This window comes from Lepidothrix coronata, unplaced genomic scaffold (assembly GCF_001604755.1).
Source record: "Lepidothrix coronata isolate B3197 unplaced genomic scaffold, Lepidothrix_coronata-1.0 Scaffold0, whole genome shotgun sequence".
In the NCBI taxonomy this organism is placed as follows: Eukaryota; Metazoa; Chordata; class Aves; order Passeriformes; family Pipridae; genus Lepidothrix; species Lepidothrix coronata.
In genome coordinates, this window is record NW_016690180.1 from 10688333 (window position 1) to 10706934 (window position 18602).

The following is an 18602-nucleotide window of genomic DNA, read 5'->3' on the forward strand; positions in this document are numbered from 1 at the left end:
GAGAGGAGTAGAGGGGCAGAGTCACCTCCGTCAACCTGCTGGTGACACTTATTTTGATGCAGCCCAGGATACATTGACTTTCTGGGCTGCAAATGCACCTTTCCAGGTCATGCTGACCTTCTCATCTACCAACACCAGGTCCTTCTCCTCAGGGCTGCTGTCAATTCATTCTCCACCCAGTATTTGTTTCTGAAATTACTTCAACCCAGATGCAAGACCTTGTACTTGGCCCTGTTGAACTTGAGATTTGCACAGGCCCACCCCTCAAGCCTATCAAGGTCCCTTTGGATGGTATCCCTTCCCTCCAGCCTGTCGACTGCACCATACTGCTCAGTGTTGTTGGCAAACTTGCTGAGGGTGCGCTCAGTCCCACTGTCTGTGTCCCCAACAAAGGTGTTAAACAGTGCCGGTCCTGATACCATCCCTGAGGAATGCCACACTCCAGTTCAGAGACAAGAGTGTTTTCTGGGACAGTGTCAAATGCTCAGCTCAAGTCTAGGTGGATGACATCATTTGCTCTTCCGTGATCCACCAACACTAACCCCATTGCAGAATGCCACCGAAATTGTCCCCTTAGGGAAGCCATGTTGGCTATCACCAGTCGCCTCCTTATTTTCCATTTGCCTTAGCACAGTTTTCAAGAGGATCTGCTCCATGATCTTAGAGGTGAGACTGACTGGCTGTAGTTCCCTGGGTGGGCCCTGAGAAGGAGTTGTTTGCAATGAGGTGAACCCTGGGAGCAGGTGCTGCTCCATGACACATGCTTCCATGGTCAGAAAGCAGCCCCCATTCTGAAGCCGCAGATCCTGCAGGCTCGTTTTCTACCCATTTCTACTTGCAGTGTTTTTCCAGGGCGTGAATGGCACTCCTGTATTTAAAGCATACTAAAAGGATTATAGAATCAGTAAAGTCAGAGAAGACCTTTCAGATCATTTAGTCCAACCAGTGCAACAAGCGGTGAACTGTTGTGTTCACCACTAAACCATGTCCCATCTACACGCTTACAAACACTTCCAGGGATGGTGATTCCTGCTTGACCGCTCTTTCAGTAAGGATATTTTTCCTAATATCCATCTGAACCTTGCCTGGCACAACTTGTGACTGTTCTTCTTGTCCCTTTGCTTACCTGGGAGAAGAAGGTAACCCTCAGCTCACTACAACCTCCTTTCAGGTAGTCGTAGAGAGTGATAAGGTCTCCCCTCAGCCTCCTCTTCTTCAGGCTAAACAAGCCCAGCTCTCTCAGCTGCTTCTCATAACACTTGTGCTCCAGACCCTTCACCAGCTCAAACTTGGTGTTGTCTGTGAACTTCCTGAGGGTGCACCCGATCCCCTTGTCCAGATCATCAGTACAGATACTGTCTATACAGGGCTCACCTCAAAGAGAGACCTTCAGCTGTTGTTTCAGTAGGTTAATTAGCACAGTCTGGTAAATATCCTCTTACAAGAAAAGGCTTTTGTGACTCCTTTGGTAGCCACCTTCTGTACTTTTCATTTTATTTTTTTTAAATTAATGAGGGTAATCAGGCCTAAGTAATGTGTTTCAAATCAGCATTTAGTATTTTTAGCATTTCGTGAGTTGTATTGCTGTTTCTTCCTTTCCTTCTTCTGTCATATCCTGCAATTGCATTTTCATTGTTTTCATGCACATAGCCTGCTGTTGGCTCATAATTTCCTTACAATTGCTTAATAAATGTCCATCTTTCCTCTCTCCTGTTGTTTCCAGCTGATAAGCTCTTAATAGCATAAATTCTTGGATTTAAGAGCTAAGCATGAGACTATTTACCAGCAATCAATTTTTGGTGTTTCTGTTCTCATGTAATATCCTGTCCTTTATTGCCAGTCTGTAACTGTGTCATTACCATCCATTCCTACCATTCTGCACGAGTAAATTTATTCAGGTCCAAAGTGTCCTTTCAGTTTAACACTGAGGAGCAAAGGAGACAGTGTCGCACTAATCTTCATCTCTTGCAGCATTCTCATTTTCCATGTGCTTCAGTGTAATGCCATTCTTGACACTTGGACAAATTTCTTGTCATGGTTGGTGTTGTGTAGAGTGTTGATTATCTTATTGAAGGTACGAGCTGTTACAAGATGAGGGTTAGCGAAGTAATTTATTTTTTATGTGCTACCCTGTTTTTCTTCTTTTTATTTACCCTTCCGGATTTGGTTTGTATTATGAAATTCTGTTGATGTCAGCCTGTTGGATGTATTGGCAAGATCTCTTTTCTTGATCATTATGTTAATATTTTATAATTTCTGGCTAGTTGGTATCTTCCTTGTTTGGAGGTGGTGGTAGGGTGTGTGTGTGTGGTTTGTTGTTGGGATTTTTTGGTGTTGTGGTTGGGTTTTCTTGTTTGGGGTTTGTTTTGTTGTGTTTTTTAAGAAAAGCCAACAAAACCTGTGCTGCTAAGTTTATGATATCATTTGTCAGGTATTTAAAGATTCTGGAATAACAATGATCTAATCCTCCTGATTTGAATACTTTGATATCTTTTCTTTTGTTTCTATCCACACAATAATGTCTCTTCCATGTTTGTTTGGTACTTCTGGCTGACAGATAGGATTGTATCTGAGGGAGACCAAAATTTCTCATCCTAAATATGCATTAATGTAGAAGTATTTTTTTCAAAAATGCATGTCTGTGGATTTTGTTGTGTTTTACACGGAGATCTTTAAACAAAGAATATAATTTATTGTTAATAGTTTATGATAAGAATTGCCTATTGTACTGCTTAAATCATGTGAGGAAAAAATGTAAAAACGCTCGGATGGCAGCTGAAAATTGCTAGATTTGGGTGTACTATAATTTTAACCTTTTCTTGGCATCTCTCACAGAGTTGTCTGAGCTCTTGAAGTGTCATCTGGGCTCACATCCATTTGGTTATGTTTTACTTTCAAATATCTTTTGTATTTAACCTTAGTACTGAAGTTAACTTCTGATAGTATTCCCATTATAACAAATGGTATCAAATTCTCTCAATTGCTAAATTTCTTCTTTTGATGATTACAAAATTTTAAAATATTGAGTATCTTTTTCTGGTCTTTTTACAAACTGGTGGTGGTTAAATGTTACTACTTTTGGAATCCTTCGAATAAGCCATTGTAAGATGAGTACAACAAGTGCAACCTGCACACATCTTCCCCCTGCTGTGACTGGCTTGCGGGTTGGTGTTTGGCCTGCCAGCTGTAGCAAGGCTTTTGTAGATCTGCCTGCTGCTTCTTCTCTGCAAGCACTGGTTTGTCTTCTCTCTACCGATTACCCTGTCTCTCTCGTTGTTTATGTAACTCTTCTCCCTGTAATACTGGAGTCATCAGTAGGTTTCAGCAGCAGCTGATCTTCCTGATCCCACAAACCATGTGCCCAAAGCTACAGGATCTGAACAGCAAAAGTTAGTATTTCCATCCGAGGCATAGATCTTGCACAAGAGCCACATGCAGCTGAGTCACATGAGGGCAAGCTACCATGCTGATTTAGTGTCTTTGAAAACAGGCTGCACATAAGCTGCCTATGAGGTGTGGGCAGTCTGTGAGCAGTGCTTTGGCAACCTCTGGTATGTGTTTCAAAGCAGTTGAGAGGCCGACAGCCTCACAAGAAGCTGCCAGTGTTCATCTCACCTCTTTTCAGGCATCTAGTCACACTGAACTGCTTTCATGGTCAGCACAGAGTTCCAGGGCAAAACTGAGGTGACATCTGTAAATGTCATTATGGACATCTGTGCTTGAACTCAGTCAAGGTCTGTGCATTTCTCTCTAATGGGTGAAAAGGTAACCCAGAGTGACTGGCTTGCACGCTGCGTGGTGGATGCAATCAGATTAATACCTCCCCGAAAGCTTTAACTTCTTTAATTTTCAATATGTTTGTAACATGCTAAGAGTGACTTAAGCAGTCTTCATTTAGCTGTTCTTGCTATTTTGAATGAAGGCATTTGCATTTCTCCAATGTTAGAGTTAGATTATTTCACTTACATGTTTGCGGATCCTGGGAGAGTAAAATCTTGATCTGATAGTTAAAATTTCAAGGTAATATGGTAAAAGTGCCAATAATGAAAATTTCTAGATAGTTTTAACAGTTTCATTTTTGCAAGCTAAGTAAAGCACAAGTATGTGACAATTTAATGGAGATGCATTAAATCAAAAGCAATACAGAACGAATTTAATAATGAATGTGCATAGCTGTATTTTGTTTACATTTGTCTAGCAGTTAGTGCTTTAATTGAGTCCTTAACTGTTTGGAAAAGAATTGATGATGTTACATTAATGTGTTTAAAGAATACTTTCTGTCTCCTGCTTTTTGCACAGAGAACAGTGACAGTTTTTTTGTGGTGAAAGCTGTTAAGTCTGTAAGTTTTTATATAAGTGAATATTAGTGTTCTAGTTAGAGTTGTTTTGATTGTACAGCACTTAGACAATAGTACTGTAATTTGGAAAAGTAGTGAGTTCCTGTTACAGTTTGATCACTTTTTCTAGAAATAGAAACTGTCTTAGCATGATAAGGAGTGGTTTCCAGTTTGGAAATTTAAAACCTTAAATTATTTGAACCTTTAGTCTTTTTGTATCTGTAGAGTTTATTTTAGGTTTTCAATTTCGTGAGTAAATTCTTTTGGTGGATAAATTTCTAACTGTCACAAGTAATACTGGTATTGCAGTGTTAAGGCAATTAATTAAATTTAGAAAAAATTTAACTAAAATATTCCTAAACCAGTTACAACCAGTTCTTTGTAAGATGTTAAAACTTCCTTTAAGAGGTTATCCGTATTTGTTACGCATCATGCAACTTGCATACTGCTCCTTCTATTCTTTCTTTAATTTCTGTGAGAAAGCTCATAATTTGTAACAGGAAATGTAATGGAGTTATAGGAAATATACAAAGAATAGAACCTCTGTGCAATACAATGTAAGGAAGATTTTTGGGAAGGGCTGGATACATATGCGGAATTTTACGCGTTCCTTCTGAATACAAGAGCAACATAGGAAGATCTGTAAGACTTGGTGTGTTTTCAAACAGGCAAGACAGTGTGAAAGACTAGTTTCTTTACTTTAATCCCAGAATATCCGAACATTTTGTTAATCAAATCGGAAAGTTGTGTGAATTTTCTCAGCACCGTGCTACTTTACCTCATCTGTTTTGGACATATCAGAGAAGGGATAAATGCAAGATTTATCCATATTGTCATATGAATATGAGACTTTAAAGAAAGATCTCAGGGTATGGAGATGTGATCTAGAAGGGTATGGAGAAAGGAGATTGGTCTTATGGGGAAGATCAAAAGTTTGCTTATATAGGTAATCTGTAAAATGGGTAGAATGACTGATAAGAACTTTGGTGAGATAAATTGATATGGTACAGATACAGTTTATCAGGATATACAGATCTTTTAGACCTTTCTACCATTTTTGTAAAGCCTTCCACAGTAGTTGTCTGAATCCCATGCTGCAAGTTAAGGCCATTATTCCTTGTCCTGCCACAAGCAGAGAGAGAGCATGTGTAGTGTGGGTTTTGTTGCTGGTTGGGATTTGGGGTTTTTTTTTGTCATGTTTTTTGATTTGATGATGGTATTGGGTTTTTTAATTTGATTGTGATTGGATTTTTTGTTGTTGGGTTTTTTTTGAGGGTTTGTTGGTTTTTTTTAACACCTTCCTGATTGAAAGAGTCTGGTAGGTTTTGAAGAGTATGTTATCTGCTTTTTTAATTCTTGAACAGGACAGGTGATCTAGGAAGGGAACAGGTGATCACAGAATATACTGACTTGAATGGGACCCATCAGGATCGTTGAGACCAACTCCTTTCCCTGTACAGGACAACCCCAAAAATTACACAACGTTCCCAAGAACATGGGCAAAATGCTTCTTGGACCTGTTCCAGTACCCATCCACCCTCTGGGTGAAAAGCCTTTTTCTAATATCCAACCTAAACCTCCCCTGACACAATTTCAGGCCATTCCCTTGGGTCCTCTCACTGGTCACCACAGAGAAGAGATCAGTGCCTGTCCCTCCTCTTCCCCTCATGAGGAAGTTGTAACTGCAGTGAGGTCTCCCCTCAGACTGCTGTTCTCCAGGCTGAACAGACCAAGTGACATCAGCTGCTTCTCATACATCTTTGCCTTTAGAGCCTTCATCGTGTTCGTGACCCTCCTCTGGTCACTGTCTAATAGCTTTATATCCTTCTTAAACTGTGGTGACCAAAATTGCCCCCTGCACTCGAGGTGAGGCCAGACCAGCCCAGAACAGAGCGAGACAATCACCCCCGTGGACTGGCTGTGGACGCTGTGCTTGGTGCGCCCCAGGGCACGGTGATAAGTGGCCCTGTAACAGACAGACCTGTGCTGTCAGAAGGGTGGGTTTGTGCTTTCAGCAGAAAACATAGCTTTAGAGTATTTTTAGTGAAACAGACCAATACAGATAAAGTTGGTATCTTTATGGGCTGTAGCTCTAAAGTTCTCTTTTTTTCTGTTTGTTGTTGTGTAGAGTTTTTCTCCTCTCTCTTCCTTTCTTGAATTTTGTTTTTATAGTAAGTTGCTTCATGAAAGATTGTACTTGTACATTTATAGAAATCAAAAAAGAGTTTTAAGTAATGTACTGTAGGAAAGGTTGCTGTCAAACATTTCATTTGTAAGATCTTTTGAGCTTGAAACTGTATTTCAAAACTCAGAAAGGAGGTGAAGCTGAAAGACAGCATTTTCATGATGGAAGCAGGGACATGCTTAATAGTGGAGAAACAACCTTAGTGTCATTTGAATGACACAATAACAAAAAAATTCTGGTTAGAGATGTGTTTATTAGTTGTGTGAGCTTAGTCTTCTCTTGTGTTTTACTGTTATTATTCTAGAGGTGAATTTGACCCATCAAGATTTATCATTTTGCGTTTACTCATGAATCTCTTTAATGTGTGTCTGTATACTGTGTCTGTAGTGGGTATGCTACTGGTATGCAATGTGACTGTCCTTCACAATTTTGACTCTAAGGATGCTCAGGTGACCAGGAGAAATGAAACACAAAGATCGATTTCACTAACATCATACTAAGACTCTCTGGCACTGTTCTGTGCTGACATCCTAGGAGTCATTCTCATCCTTTTAACAAGCCCTATTCCAAAAATTAAATCTGCAACTTTGTATTTCTTCAAACTAAATTTTCGCTTTCAGTTTTGCCAAATTATTATGTTGAGAAGTTTCTATTAACTGAAGTTGTATAATAATAAAAAATAAACAATTTTGGTGGCATTTCTTCTTAGCCATGCTAGAGGAAACAAGGAAACCACATAGCTAATTTTTTCATTATATTGATAAGGGCATAGATGCAGTTGTCAGTATGCAGAAAGAAAAGATCTGCAGCATTAGACTTATTTTACATGAGGGATCAAATTATTGTCTGGTATTATAGTTTATTTAAACCAGATAGAGTGACTGTGCGTATGTAAAGTGCTTCTTGAACTCTGTGCCTCAATACAGGCAGAGTATTAAGAGTGGCCTCTTAGGCTCCTCTCAAGTCTTAAAGCAGCAGTATTATACTGTAGCCCTGTGTTAGGCCAGATGGCATACAGCCCCTTGGAGTATTTATGCTGAGGTGAGTCCTCACTTTCAATTGCAATGGGACTGCTTTGAGGAAGAAACGCTGCCATGTCCAACCTCATCGGTGTGCAGCTTCTGTGCTCTACCTCAGACCAAGATTGGCAGAATTGAGTAGAGCTGCAAAGTGGGTTTCGGTGTCTTAATTTAAAATACCAAGTTCAACAAACCTTTACATATCAGATTAACACTTCTCTTCTTCTGATACTTGTCCTAACAAAAAAATTGTAGTACCAACTGTGATTATGCAGCGGAACATGTATTGATAGCACTGCATTCTTTTAAAAATTATTGTTTGGTAGTTAGGAATAAAAGCAGAAAGAACTCCAATTTTTTTTTCCTTTGATTTTCAGATGGTGGTAAAAACATTCATGGATATGGACCAGGACTCAGAAGATGAGAAGCAGCAGTATCTCCCACTAGCCTTGCACCTTGCATCTGAATTCTTCCTCAGGAATCCCAATAAAGATGTGCGCCTCCTTGTAGCATGTTGCTTGGCTGATATCTTTCGTATCTATGCTCCTGAAGCTCCATATACTTCCCATGACAAACTTAAGGTAAAAATGCTTTACAAAATAAAGGCTTTCTCCTTACCCCATTCTCTTACTGAGGAAAATCAAAACCACATTCCCCTTCCTCCCCCCCAAAATGAAACCAACCAACCAACTCCCCTCAAAAAACCCCCAAACAATAACAACAAAAAAAACCCCAGAAAAATAAACCAAAAAAATTGGGTTTACTCCCATTTATACTGATGTTCAATTTTATTAAAGACATGTTGCTTTAATCCTGTGAGTCAGTGTAATAATTAAGGGCTAGACATGTAAAGGAACACTGGATGATATGACCAGTGTCTGTGTTGGTGATAGCTTTCTGTCAGTGCCTAAAAAAAACAATTTAATGTTCTCATATCATGAGTTTGAAAATATGGGTAAATGTCACTACTAAATGGTTGTATTTTTTTTTTGACAGGACATATTCTTGTTTATTACAAGACAATTGAAAGGCTTGGAGGACACAAAGAGCCCTCAATTTAACAGATACTTTTACTTGTTAGAGGTAACTCAGTAGTTGTAACTTTCAGTAGCTGGCCTTTGCTCTGCAATCCTAAGAAGTGTCATCAGTATTTTTTCCAGTAATTTTTCCGGATGTGCCAGTATGCCTGGGAAATTTATTCTGTAAATCACACCAGTCTCATTGAAGTTCAATGCATTGCTTCTTTTAGTAGTTATAATTCTGTTTGCATTTACTAAGTTCATTAGCCTGCAGTTGAGGACATGTTGAAATGATTGTTGTTTATTAACATTTAGCCTTTATCTTACAAATGTATACACTGTTTTTTGTATCAAGAGAGAAAATTTCAAATGCTGATTAAAATGCAGGTGTGCTTATATTGATGATGGGAGAAGAGATATAAGATTTTTGCTTTAAAAATGTTGCAAAACAGTACTCTTGACAAGAACGGGGGGAGGGTTCAGTGTGCATTTAGAAATAGTATCTTGTTTGTAAATCTTTTATTGATACATAAAATTGTCATATGAAGAAAAAAGTCTAGAAATAGGAACTTAATATATTAACAATTTTTGTCAATCAGGTTTTATACATAAGAAATTAGATTATTCTATATGTAATTTTTTCTGGATATATCTGGCAAAGCCCCTTTGTATTAGGAGTTCTTTATATGCAAATCAAATACCCAGTCTCTTCCCCAAAGGGAATATTGTATATTTTTTTTCCTTGAATAGAAAAAAACTGTAACTAGCATGATTATATTTATGTGACTTAATATGAAGTTGTAATAGCCTGAATATCTTATTTTTTGTTTTAGAATTTAGCTTGGGTTAAATCTTACAACATCTGCTTTGAGTTGGAAGATTGCAATGAAATTTTTATTCAGCTTTTTAGGACTCTTTTTTCAGTTATCAAGTAAGTTGAATTACTTCCATTATTTTAAATGGTCAAAATATCATCAATTTTGGGGGTAGACTGAATCCTGTCTTAGGCTACAGATAAATATGTCTGAACAGAACAAGTCTTTATTTGTCCAAACAAAGAGATACAAGGAAAGCAAATGAGTGTGAATTACGGTATGGAGGGGTGTACATCTGAAAATAGATGTGTTTTAAAATTTATTGTCCATGTTATAACTATACTTCATTCTGATTCATTTATCTACATTTTTACTTTTGTGGCTGTGATTGTCTTTTTTATTTTGATTCACTTAAAGCAGAACTAGGTTGTTCTAGGTTTTTTAACCTTCCTGTAAGAGAAGAAAGGCACATAAAATGGTTTTGAGTTTTGAGACGTGGAGAGTGTAAGGGAAGGCAAGCTGGACAGTGTTAGACATTGTTTCTTGACCGTACTGTTAATATTTGTCAGGGTCTGAAAATTTAGTGTTGATAATATTCTTTATGATCTTAGTAATAGCCACAACCAGAAGGTACAAATGCATATGCTGGATTTGATGAGTTCTATCATCATGGAAGGCGATGGAGTAACTCAGGAGCTGCTGGACTCGATTTTGATTAACCTCATTCCTGCACACAAGGTCTGCAAAATAAAATATTATAGTAGTATACCATTATAACAACATTAATTTTTATTGCCTTTTGCATGTTGTTTATCTCTTCACGCACTTAAGCTATCAGAACTGTTTTATTTTCCCCCGGTCTTGGAAAAGTTGATTGAAAATTTCCTTTGGGAATTATTTGGTGCTGTTCATTAACTGTGTCTAGATTATTCGTTATCAAGAGATTGTGCCTACTTGCTGCCTCAGGATCTCTGTACTGAAATAGTGTTTTCAAGTAAATGCAATAGGAAAACATTATATCTTAAGGATAGTACGTTGTCAGTTGTTTTGCTTTTTGGATTTGTTGCAGGGTTTATGATTGACAAGATGTGAAGTATTTTTTAATTAAAAAAAAGGAAAAAGAAATACTTCCCCAAGGCTTCTGTGGTGTCTTGCTGCTTGCCAGTCAGCTTGCTCCCCTCAGCTTGCCAGTCAGACTTCCCTCCACCTCCCTAGTTGTGCTTCCCACCCCTTCCATGGGCTTTACCTGCTTAACTCACTTATAAGGGACCAAGTGACACACACACACGTACACACATCTCCTTCCTAGAGGAAATTTATATGAGCTCCTCCTCGAAGAGTAGGGTAGGTCACTGGACCTGCAGCTGAGCTTTTGAAGTACCTTTATTGTAATGCCAAAATAAATTTGAAAGGAGAGTGAACACAACTCCATTAGCTGTGAAATAAGGGAAAATGAGTGCAGGCTGGTGTTGCCTTGCATCAACCAAGAAAATTTCCTTGCTAAAACACTTGTTCTTCTTAATGAAAATTGTATGGAGTACAGGAAGTTTCACTTATTAGTTAGAGTAAATGAACTGTGCTCTGATTACCAAGTGTGTTTTTCTGTTTGTTCATTTATTAATTTAAAATAATGACAAAATTAAGGCAGCTCCATCTATGATTACATAATTAAAGTTAAATTAGGAGATAAAAGTTAAGTTAGCAGGAATTATTCATTTAGTTACTTAAAGAGGGAGAATTCATGGGAATGCATTACACAGGAGTGTCTAAGCTGTGGCCATTGTCATTTACCTGTGAAATTCTATTGTCTGAGAGAGTTTGCATTCCTTCTGTCATGACCATGAGACAGAAATACCATTCTGTCAAGTCATTGACAGCAATGAGGTAATGTCTTATTAAAACTGCTAACAGAGAGGCCTCTTATAATAATAGAGTCCTTTTGAAAATACACTGCACTTTGTAAGTTGTTTCTAATCAATTATAGGCAGTTGATATCAGGAATGGAATAGAGGAGTGGTGCTGTGTGTGTCAGGTGCTGGGTGATGCTGTTGGCAGTGGTGGGCATTGCTCTGACAATACAAAGACCTGGTAAACCTTGTACAACAGAACAGTGTGTTGTGACTACTTGGTTTAGGCAAAGTAAAAGTAAATATGATCCTTCAGCATTAACATTGTTAGCTTAATCGTATAGTTCTGCCTAATGAAGGAAATGCTTAAGCAAGGCTCTGATAAAGAGGGAGGTAAACTTGGTGTAAATATTGGGTTTTACTGCACATTCACTGCCTCTTAGAGGACTGGTGCCAGTCCTTACCAACTCTTGGTCATGACTGAGCAAATAATATCCTGTAGTCAGTGCTCAGTATTGTACTTTGGTCAGTATTTTGGTCCGGTTTAATTTGTTTGTTTCCTGTAACAGCAGAACTTAAACTACTGTTTTACCATGGTAATTTAAAAAAAAAAACAACCAGAAAGTTCTTCTGTCTGATCTGCCTAGCAGAGTTTGACTGTGGTAATTATGTTCTCCTTTCATGAACAGATCTCCTAGGAAATTCTGTGATTATGTTGTTTGTCCTTAGGTATGTAAATCAGAAGCCCCGTAGTTTGAAAAACTTATTTTCTTGTAGAACACATACAATAGCAATACTTTCAGGTCTGTGCAAAGCAGTCAAATACCAGTCATTCTCTGCTATGACATAATAAAACTAACAGTGTGGCAAGAAATAGTGGAAGTTTGTCTTTGTAAAGAAGCTGAAATAATGTGTTTTGGATAATGTAGTCTGTTCCTTTTTTTTTTTTAATTAGACATGAAGTAGCATCTACCTCAGCATCTAAATTATATTCATTTGTACATCCATTATCAATAAAGTGATGGTGGTGTACATTGTTCTCTGTGTGTGCTATTGTGATTCTCCTCTAGTGAATCCAGATTTTCAATAGCAGTATCATAAGTCACATTTTGCTCAGGTTACTTATGGCATCAGACTGTAGTCCTTTTTATTAACTTTAAAAGCAGTACTATTTAGTGACTATTTTTCTTCACATTCTTACTATCAAGGTTATTCCTTAAAAACATATTCGTGTCTTCATATATTTTATGCGCTTAAAATCAGTAACTTTTTCTGCATCCTCTACAGCAGGGCTAGTCCAGTCCTTCAGGGTTTGATTTCCCTAACAGATGAATTTTTTTTTTATTATTTATTAATAGTTGTTTATTTCATCAGTAGATATATTACTTTTCTAGGCTGTTTTGTTGTTTGGTTCTTTGGTACTGTGAGAGGTTTTTGTGTGTATGTATTTGGGTTGCTGGTTTGTTTGTGTGGAAATCTTTGAAGCTGTGTTGAAAATCTAAAGAAAGTATGTTTTCTGTATGAGGTTGGCAGTCCTTTAGTTTAATACTGGCATACCTGCCAAAAAGATTTTTGTCATGGTCTGGTTTGGAAAGAAAGTGTTGGGATTATTATTTATTTATTTATTTATTTATTTAAAATTTGAGGTGAGTTGATACATATATGTCTGTCTTCTGTAATGAGACATCAGTTAAGTGCTTTGGTGACTGAGAATGTACTTATTTGAGCCTTTGGCCATTTGTTTCTCTTTACTATCAGTTGAGGAACTGTCTTTCAGTTTGTCATCTCATTAGTTAAAAGTACACGAGCGAGTCGTTCTCAATGTGGACTTGCCAAATACCATCTTCCCAAGAATCAGTCATCCCTAGGCTTTTCCTGCATTTTTTCTGCAGTGATTTGTAATTTTCAGGGCAATCAGCTAATCCACCTTTCTTTTTTTGCCCCCTCCAAGCATCATTAATCCCTAGATGATATGAGATGCTGCATATTGGATTTGTGCAGACTTGGACAGTCAGATTTTTCAGATGTGCAGTTACATTCCTTATCTTGCTGAAGAGTAATGAAAACGATGTTCAGATTTGTCATGTTGCAATCAAATGTTTACTTGGAAAGTTTGCAGCTAACTCTGCCCAAGTGTAAGTGCTTTCTGTGGGCTCACTGTGGGCTGTCCCAGAGCATATGGTACAGGCCATGGAGCAATCAGTGCACAGTTTTACCCTCTAGACAAGGCTGAACTTTGCTGCAGGGTGTACCTCTTATGGGTATGTGAGGGAGAAACAAAACTACATTTAAATATTAAGTTCGAGTTGTTCATTTTTCAGTGGCTAAGTTTGGTGCACATTAATTTTCAAAGTATGGTAATGTTTCTTCAAAATTTTTAATGCTGTTGCATGTGAAAACTTTTTATAGATATGAATGCAATGCTAAAGGTGACAGGTGATAAAGTCTTAATGTGGAGGAAGTGATGGTTTTGGGTTAGATTTCTTAAGTGTGTGGAAAACTAGTTTTACGATTTCTCTGTGTATGTAGTTGTGGAATTAATGTAACTTAATTTGGATAGCTTTGAAAACAAATAGATTGGTGGGGAAACATACCTTTCTAAAGTCATGGGGTTTTAAGGTTGGGAGGGAAAAGTAAAGTCATCTGAAATAGTTTGTCTCTATAAAATTTTATTATGTTTTCTTTATTTCAGAACCTTAATAAACAAGCATTTGATCTTGCAAAAGTCCTGTTGAAAAGGACCGTCCAGACCATTGAACCTTGTATTGCCAATGTATGTAAATTAGTTAATCCACATTACCTACAAGTAGCAAATATTCTTGTTACTGTCTTGATTTATTGCAAATTTGGTGGGATTCTTTCCCTTGTAAATATTGTTTATAAAAGCCACATTTTGTAATGCAGCTACAAGAATACCATTTTCCAAATAGGGTATTGTTAACGTGGTTGTTAAGTATGTGGGATGTATCAAATAAGTGAAGAGGAAATTAATTTTTGCCCATCTCAGTCTAAAGTTAAGCCTAAATTTAGGCTGTGAAAATAGATGACCACCAAAACTCCTGTTACAACAAAAGGAATTGCTAGTACTTTGTATGTCCAGTAACCAGACAGCCAAATTTCATACCAAGCTTTAGGATGAAGCATTTCAAACTGCCAGCTCTTTGCTAGAGGTTTTTTTTTCCCTCCTAAACTTGCTGTAGTCATAAAGACTGAAAGAATTATGTTTTTCACTTCTACTGTAATTCTTCTTGTTGAATGTCAGAGTTGTGCGTTCTGCCTTTTAGTACAGCTACTGCAGTCTGTGGGGAATGTGGTCTGATCCATTCTGTTGCCTTTCCTTGGTGCCAAAGCCAATAGATTTCGTAAAAGTCAGAATAGTTTAAAAAGGAAATTAGACAAATTCATAAAAGATTAATCAGTAAGTATTTAAAAGTGAGACCAGGAGTCTCACTAACAAGTACCACTTTCCAATTCCCCTCCTTCTTTAAGCTTTTTAATTAGTCATAACTGGAAACAGGATAGTACATAGAGTAATGTTTGAGTTGATTTAATACTGTTCTTCTTACTTTCTTTTTCAAGTGTGTAATAGCTTTGTAGCATTTGCACTGCTCAAATAATATTAACCCACAGAATCTAATAGAAAGTATATAAAGTATATTAAAATTTAACAAATCCAAAAGAAATAGTTCATATTTTAGCCTACTTTCAGTTTCTTTCTGTTAGATCACTAACAACCTTCATACATTACTATCAAATATCACAAAACATAACATAAAGCCATCTGACGTTCTTTAAAAAGGATTTGAGGTGAAGAAGCTTCATTTTCAGTATTTGATGATCTTCAATTGGATTGGTTTTAAATTACAAGAAAATTAAAAATAAGATACTAATTTTTTTCTAAATGTCTACTGGATGAATATGCATTTTAAATTAATTCTTTTATTACCTATTTATTTTACTTGGGAGATGGTTATTGATATTTTTAAATTATCAAATTATCATGAATTAAACTGTCTTGACTGAAGTATTAGAACTGAACTGAGAAGGATGTTTGTAATTTGCCTGAGCCTAAATTGTTAAGGGTGAAATGCTTTGATTTAATGAAGACATTGTGCATTGAGTATCTTCCATTACTATAAAAATATTAATGATACTATGTTAAAATAACTTCTAAAAATAGTTTTTGCTTTAATGAGGGACAGTCTGCCAAATAATAATGTTTGTGTTCTAGTTTTTTAATCAGGTTCTGGTACTGGGGAAGTCTTCAGTAAGTGACTTATCAGAACATGTGTTTGACTTGATACAAGAGCTTTTTGCCATAGATCCTCACTTACTGCTGTCTGTCATGCCACAGCTTGAATTCAAGCTGAAGGTAGGTTACAATGTAGCTTTTGACAAGCAGTAAAATTTCTGGGCATATTAAGAGTGCAGAGATGTAGATTTAATAAGTGTTCTACTGGAGGGATAAAAAGTTTATATTTATTGCTTTACTTGAAAGATAAATGTAATATTGAAGAAAGGATACTGGCAATTTATGTATATTTATACATACATATATAATTATATGCTTTTTTTTGCTTGCAAACATATTATGCACACAAAATATATACTCATTATAATGATAACAGAGTCTAATGCAAAAGTTCTATGTACTCAATCTTTCGAATTCACCTGAAATTTATGAAGTAATTAGGCTGTAGTTGGCTTACGTCGTGGAATGCCAATCTGTCAGCTTCAGTATTGATTTGCAGAACTTTGTTTTATGAAATGTTTTAGTAATAGAGGAATTATTTCCTAATATTTTCTGAGATTTGTCATAATCGGCTAGTAAGTCAGCTGACTTCTTTTGAATCCTTGAAAATAGTTAATTTATCCTGATTTGGAAATTTGTGTGGCTTTTAATTATAAAGCTGTTTGTCTTTCATAAAATTGTAAGTGAATGAGAGAGGTAATTTTGTATGTGTGCATGTACCTGTAGGCTATGGTAGCAACAAACAAAAGTAACCAAGAAATAGGTGTTTGATGAAATGATGTATCTCTTTTATTATTGCAGATCTGTTTATAACATCTTAATTGATGTCTTTTCCACGCACATGTGGAAACATTCTTAAAGAATGTTTTACAACAAAAATGTCATGAATTGTTGAAATTGCCAAAGATATGTTATTCAGACTACTGTGTATGGGTTTTTATTCCCAAAAGAGAAGGAATTTTCAAAGCACAGCCACATATTCAGTGTCTATAATATGTTAACTTAATAGGTATTTGTATATTTTCACTCATATTAATCTAGTATTCTAATTAGAGAGACTGAGGATTATCAGAAATTATTTCAAACTCAGTTTTTAATCTGTTACAAGAACAGAAAGAAAAGGAAGCCAGAAATTATTATTAAGATATTATGGATAATGATTTACAGTTTCTTTTTCATGTTTTGATTTTTAGAGCAATGATGGAGAAGAGCGTTTGGCTGTTGTTCGACTTTTGGCTAAACTCTTTGGCTCCAAAGATTCTGATCTGGCCACGCAAAATCGACCTCTTTGGCAGTGCTTTCTTGGGCGGTAAGAGAAACGGGATAGAATTCTAAATTTCTGTTCTTTTTGTTCCGAATTTTCTTTTAGTATTGCATTTGTCATTGGTTTTTTTAGAGGATATAACTGTTTGTTTATATTTGAACAAGTTACTTTGTTAAATCTTGAAAACAGAGAATTGCACACAGTTACATTTTGGAATGAAGAAGCCTGAAGAACTGCTGCTATTTTGCTGTCAGCTACAAGCATATAGGTTAGACAGTACATTACACACATGGCAGAAATTACACAATAGCTATGCCAGCATTGTCTGAAATTTCATACTTTTCATCTGTATCTGCAACTGTATCTCTTTTGTTTGGCATTTACCTTTTTGAGTGAAGAGAGGCTTCCTTTTCCGTAAATATAGAAGTTTATAATTTTTAAAAAAGTGAATGCTTTCAAGTGGTACATATTACATGACAGTTTACATTTTTATAATTTTGCCTGTGTGTGTATATATGCACACACAATACTGACTGTGTATGGAGAATTGTGTTCAAAAGTCAGTGGACAAAAATCTGTTAGTTCAACGTTGCCTCCACATACAGCATATTCATGCTTTAATTTTAGTCCTGACTTAATTGCACAAGAAATAACAAAAATTTGTATGAGGAACATTTGTATTATGGAGATAAATTCAGAACCTTTATATTCTGTTATTTTGTCACACAGAAGTATTCTAATAGTTAACAGAACATACTATCAACGCATGTTACTACATAGAGAATAATCATGATTTGAAAGGCTAATTAAAAATTAACATTCATCATCTTCTATCCCTCTAGGTTCAATGATATCCATGTCCCTGTGAGATTAGAGAGTGTGAAATTCGCCAGTCATTGTTTAATGAACCATCCAGACTTAGCAAAAGACCTCACTGGTGAGATGCTCATGCAGGGGTTTAGAATAATTGACGAAATGAGCAAGGAAGTGTATAATTATTTTTGTACGTAAAAGCGTGGTTCTAAAATGTATCAAGTCTGATGCTTGATGCTGGATTGAAGAGCTAACACTGAGTAATTGATTTCTGCTGAAGACAAGTGCTAGTTATAGTAAGAGAGGAGTGTGTGACTTTATATGGACTTTGTGTGTTTGTGTTTAAGAAGCTATCCATTGCAGAATGAATTTTAAAGTAATTTGAAGTTCTAAAGAAACTTTTGGCAAGTCAAAGCAAATATTGGTGCAACATCTTGACTTATTTTCAAGAACAGTCACTGTGTTCCCCAGTACTCTCCCACTGAGTTCAGAAAATGCTGTTTTGCTGATCTAAACAATGAAGTGTCTTCCTTCACTACAGCGTTATTTTAACTATGAGCAGATTTTCAGGCTTCACTGAAAAACTGTTCTTTTTTTGATGCAAGCTATCCTACAGCAATTGTTGGTATTTTTCATTTATTATTTAACTTTTTAGCTCTTTGGGAATGAGAATTTCTTCTCGTCTTATTTCTTCTCATTCCCTCACCCCCCTTTATTTTCAATATATTCTAATCAGCTTTTTTTTTCACTTTCACTTTCATTTGCTTGTTGCAAATGAGGTTATCATAAAAACTATTCACTTTTGTATTCTTTTGATATTTACAGTTATCTAATTGTTTTATATTTAACATAGAAAACATTGGAACAGATACTTCCTGTGGGTAGCTATAAGTTTAATAGATTACATGGTTGTGATATATGACTGACATATAATTGTTTTAACATTATTAATAAATCAGAATATGTCACACCTACATAAATAAGCCAAGCTTTTCATTGTTTCTGATCGTAACAGAATATTTGAAGGTTAGATCACATGACCCAGAAGAAG

General features: G+C 36.3%; 1 protein-coding gene across 1 annotated transcript in view; it reads left to right on the plus strand.

Annotated features, from left to right (window-relative positions):
• The window catches only part of PDS5A (PDS5 cohesin associated factor A), a 73095-nt gene that overhangs the window by 23488 nt on the left and 31005 nt on the right, over positions 1-18602 (plus strand). Inside the window, exons 3-11 of the mRNA XM_017823450.1 lie at positions 7919-8122; positions 8538-8624; positions 9394-9491; positions 9987-10113; positions 13915-13995; positions 15454-15594; positions 16668-16783; positions 17581-17675; positions 18567-18601. Of these exons, the coding sequence (XP_017678939.1) occupies positions 7919-8122; positions 8538-8624; positions 9394-9491; positions 9987-10113; positions 13915-13995; positions 15454-15594; positions 16668-16783; positions 17581-17675; positions 18567-18601 (984 nt within the window). The remainder of the gene's footprint in view (positions 1-7918; positions 8123-8537; positions 8625-9393; positions 9492-9986; positions 10114-13914; positions 13996-15453; positions 15595-16667; positions 16784-17580; positions 17676-18566; position 18602) is intronic.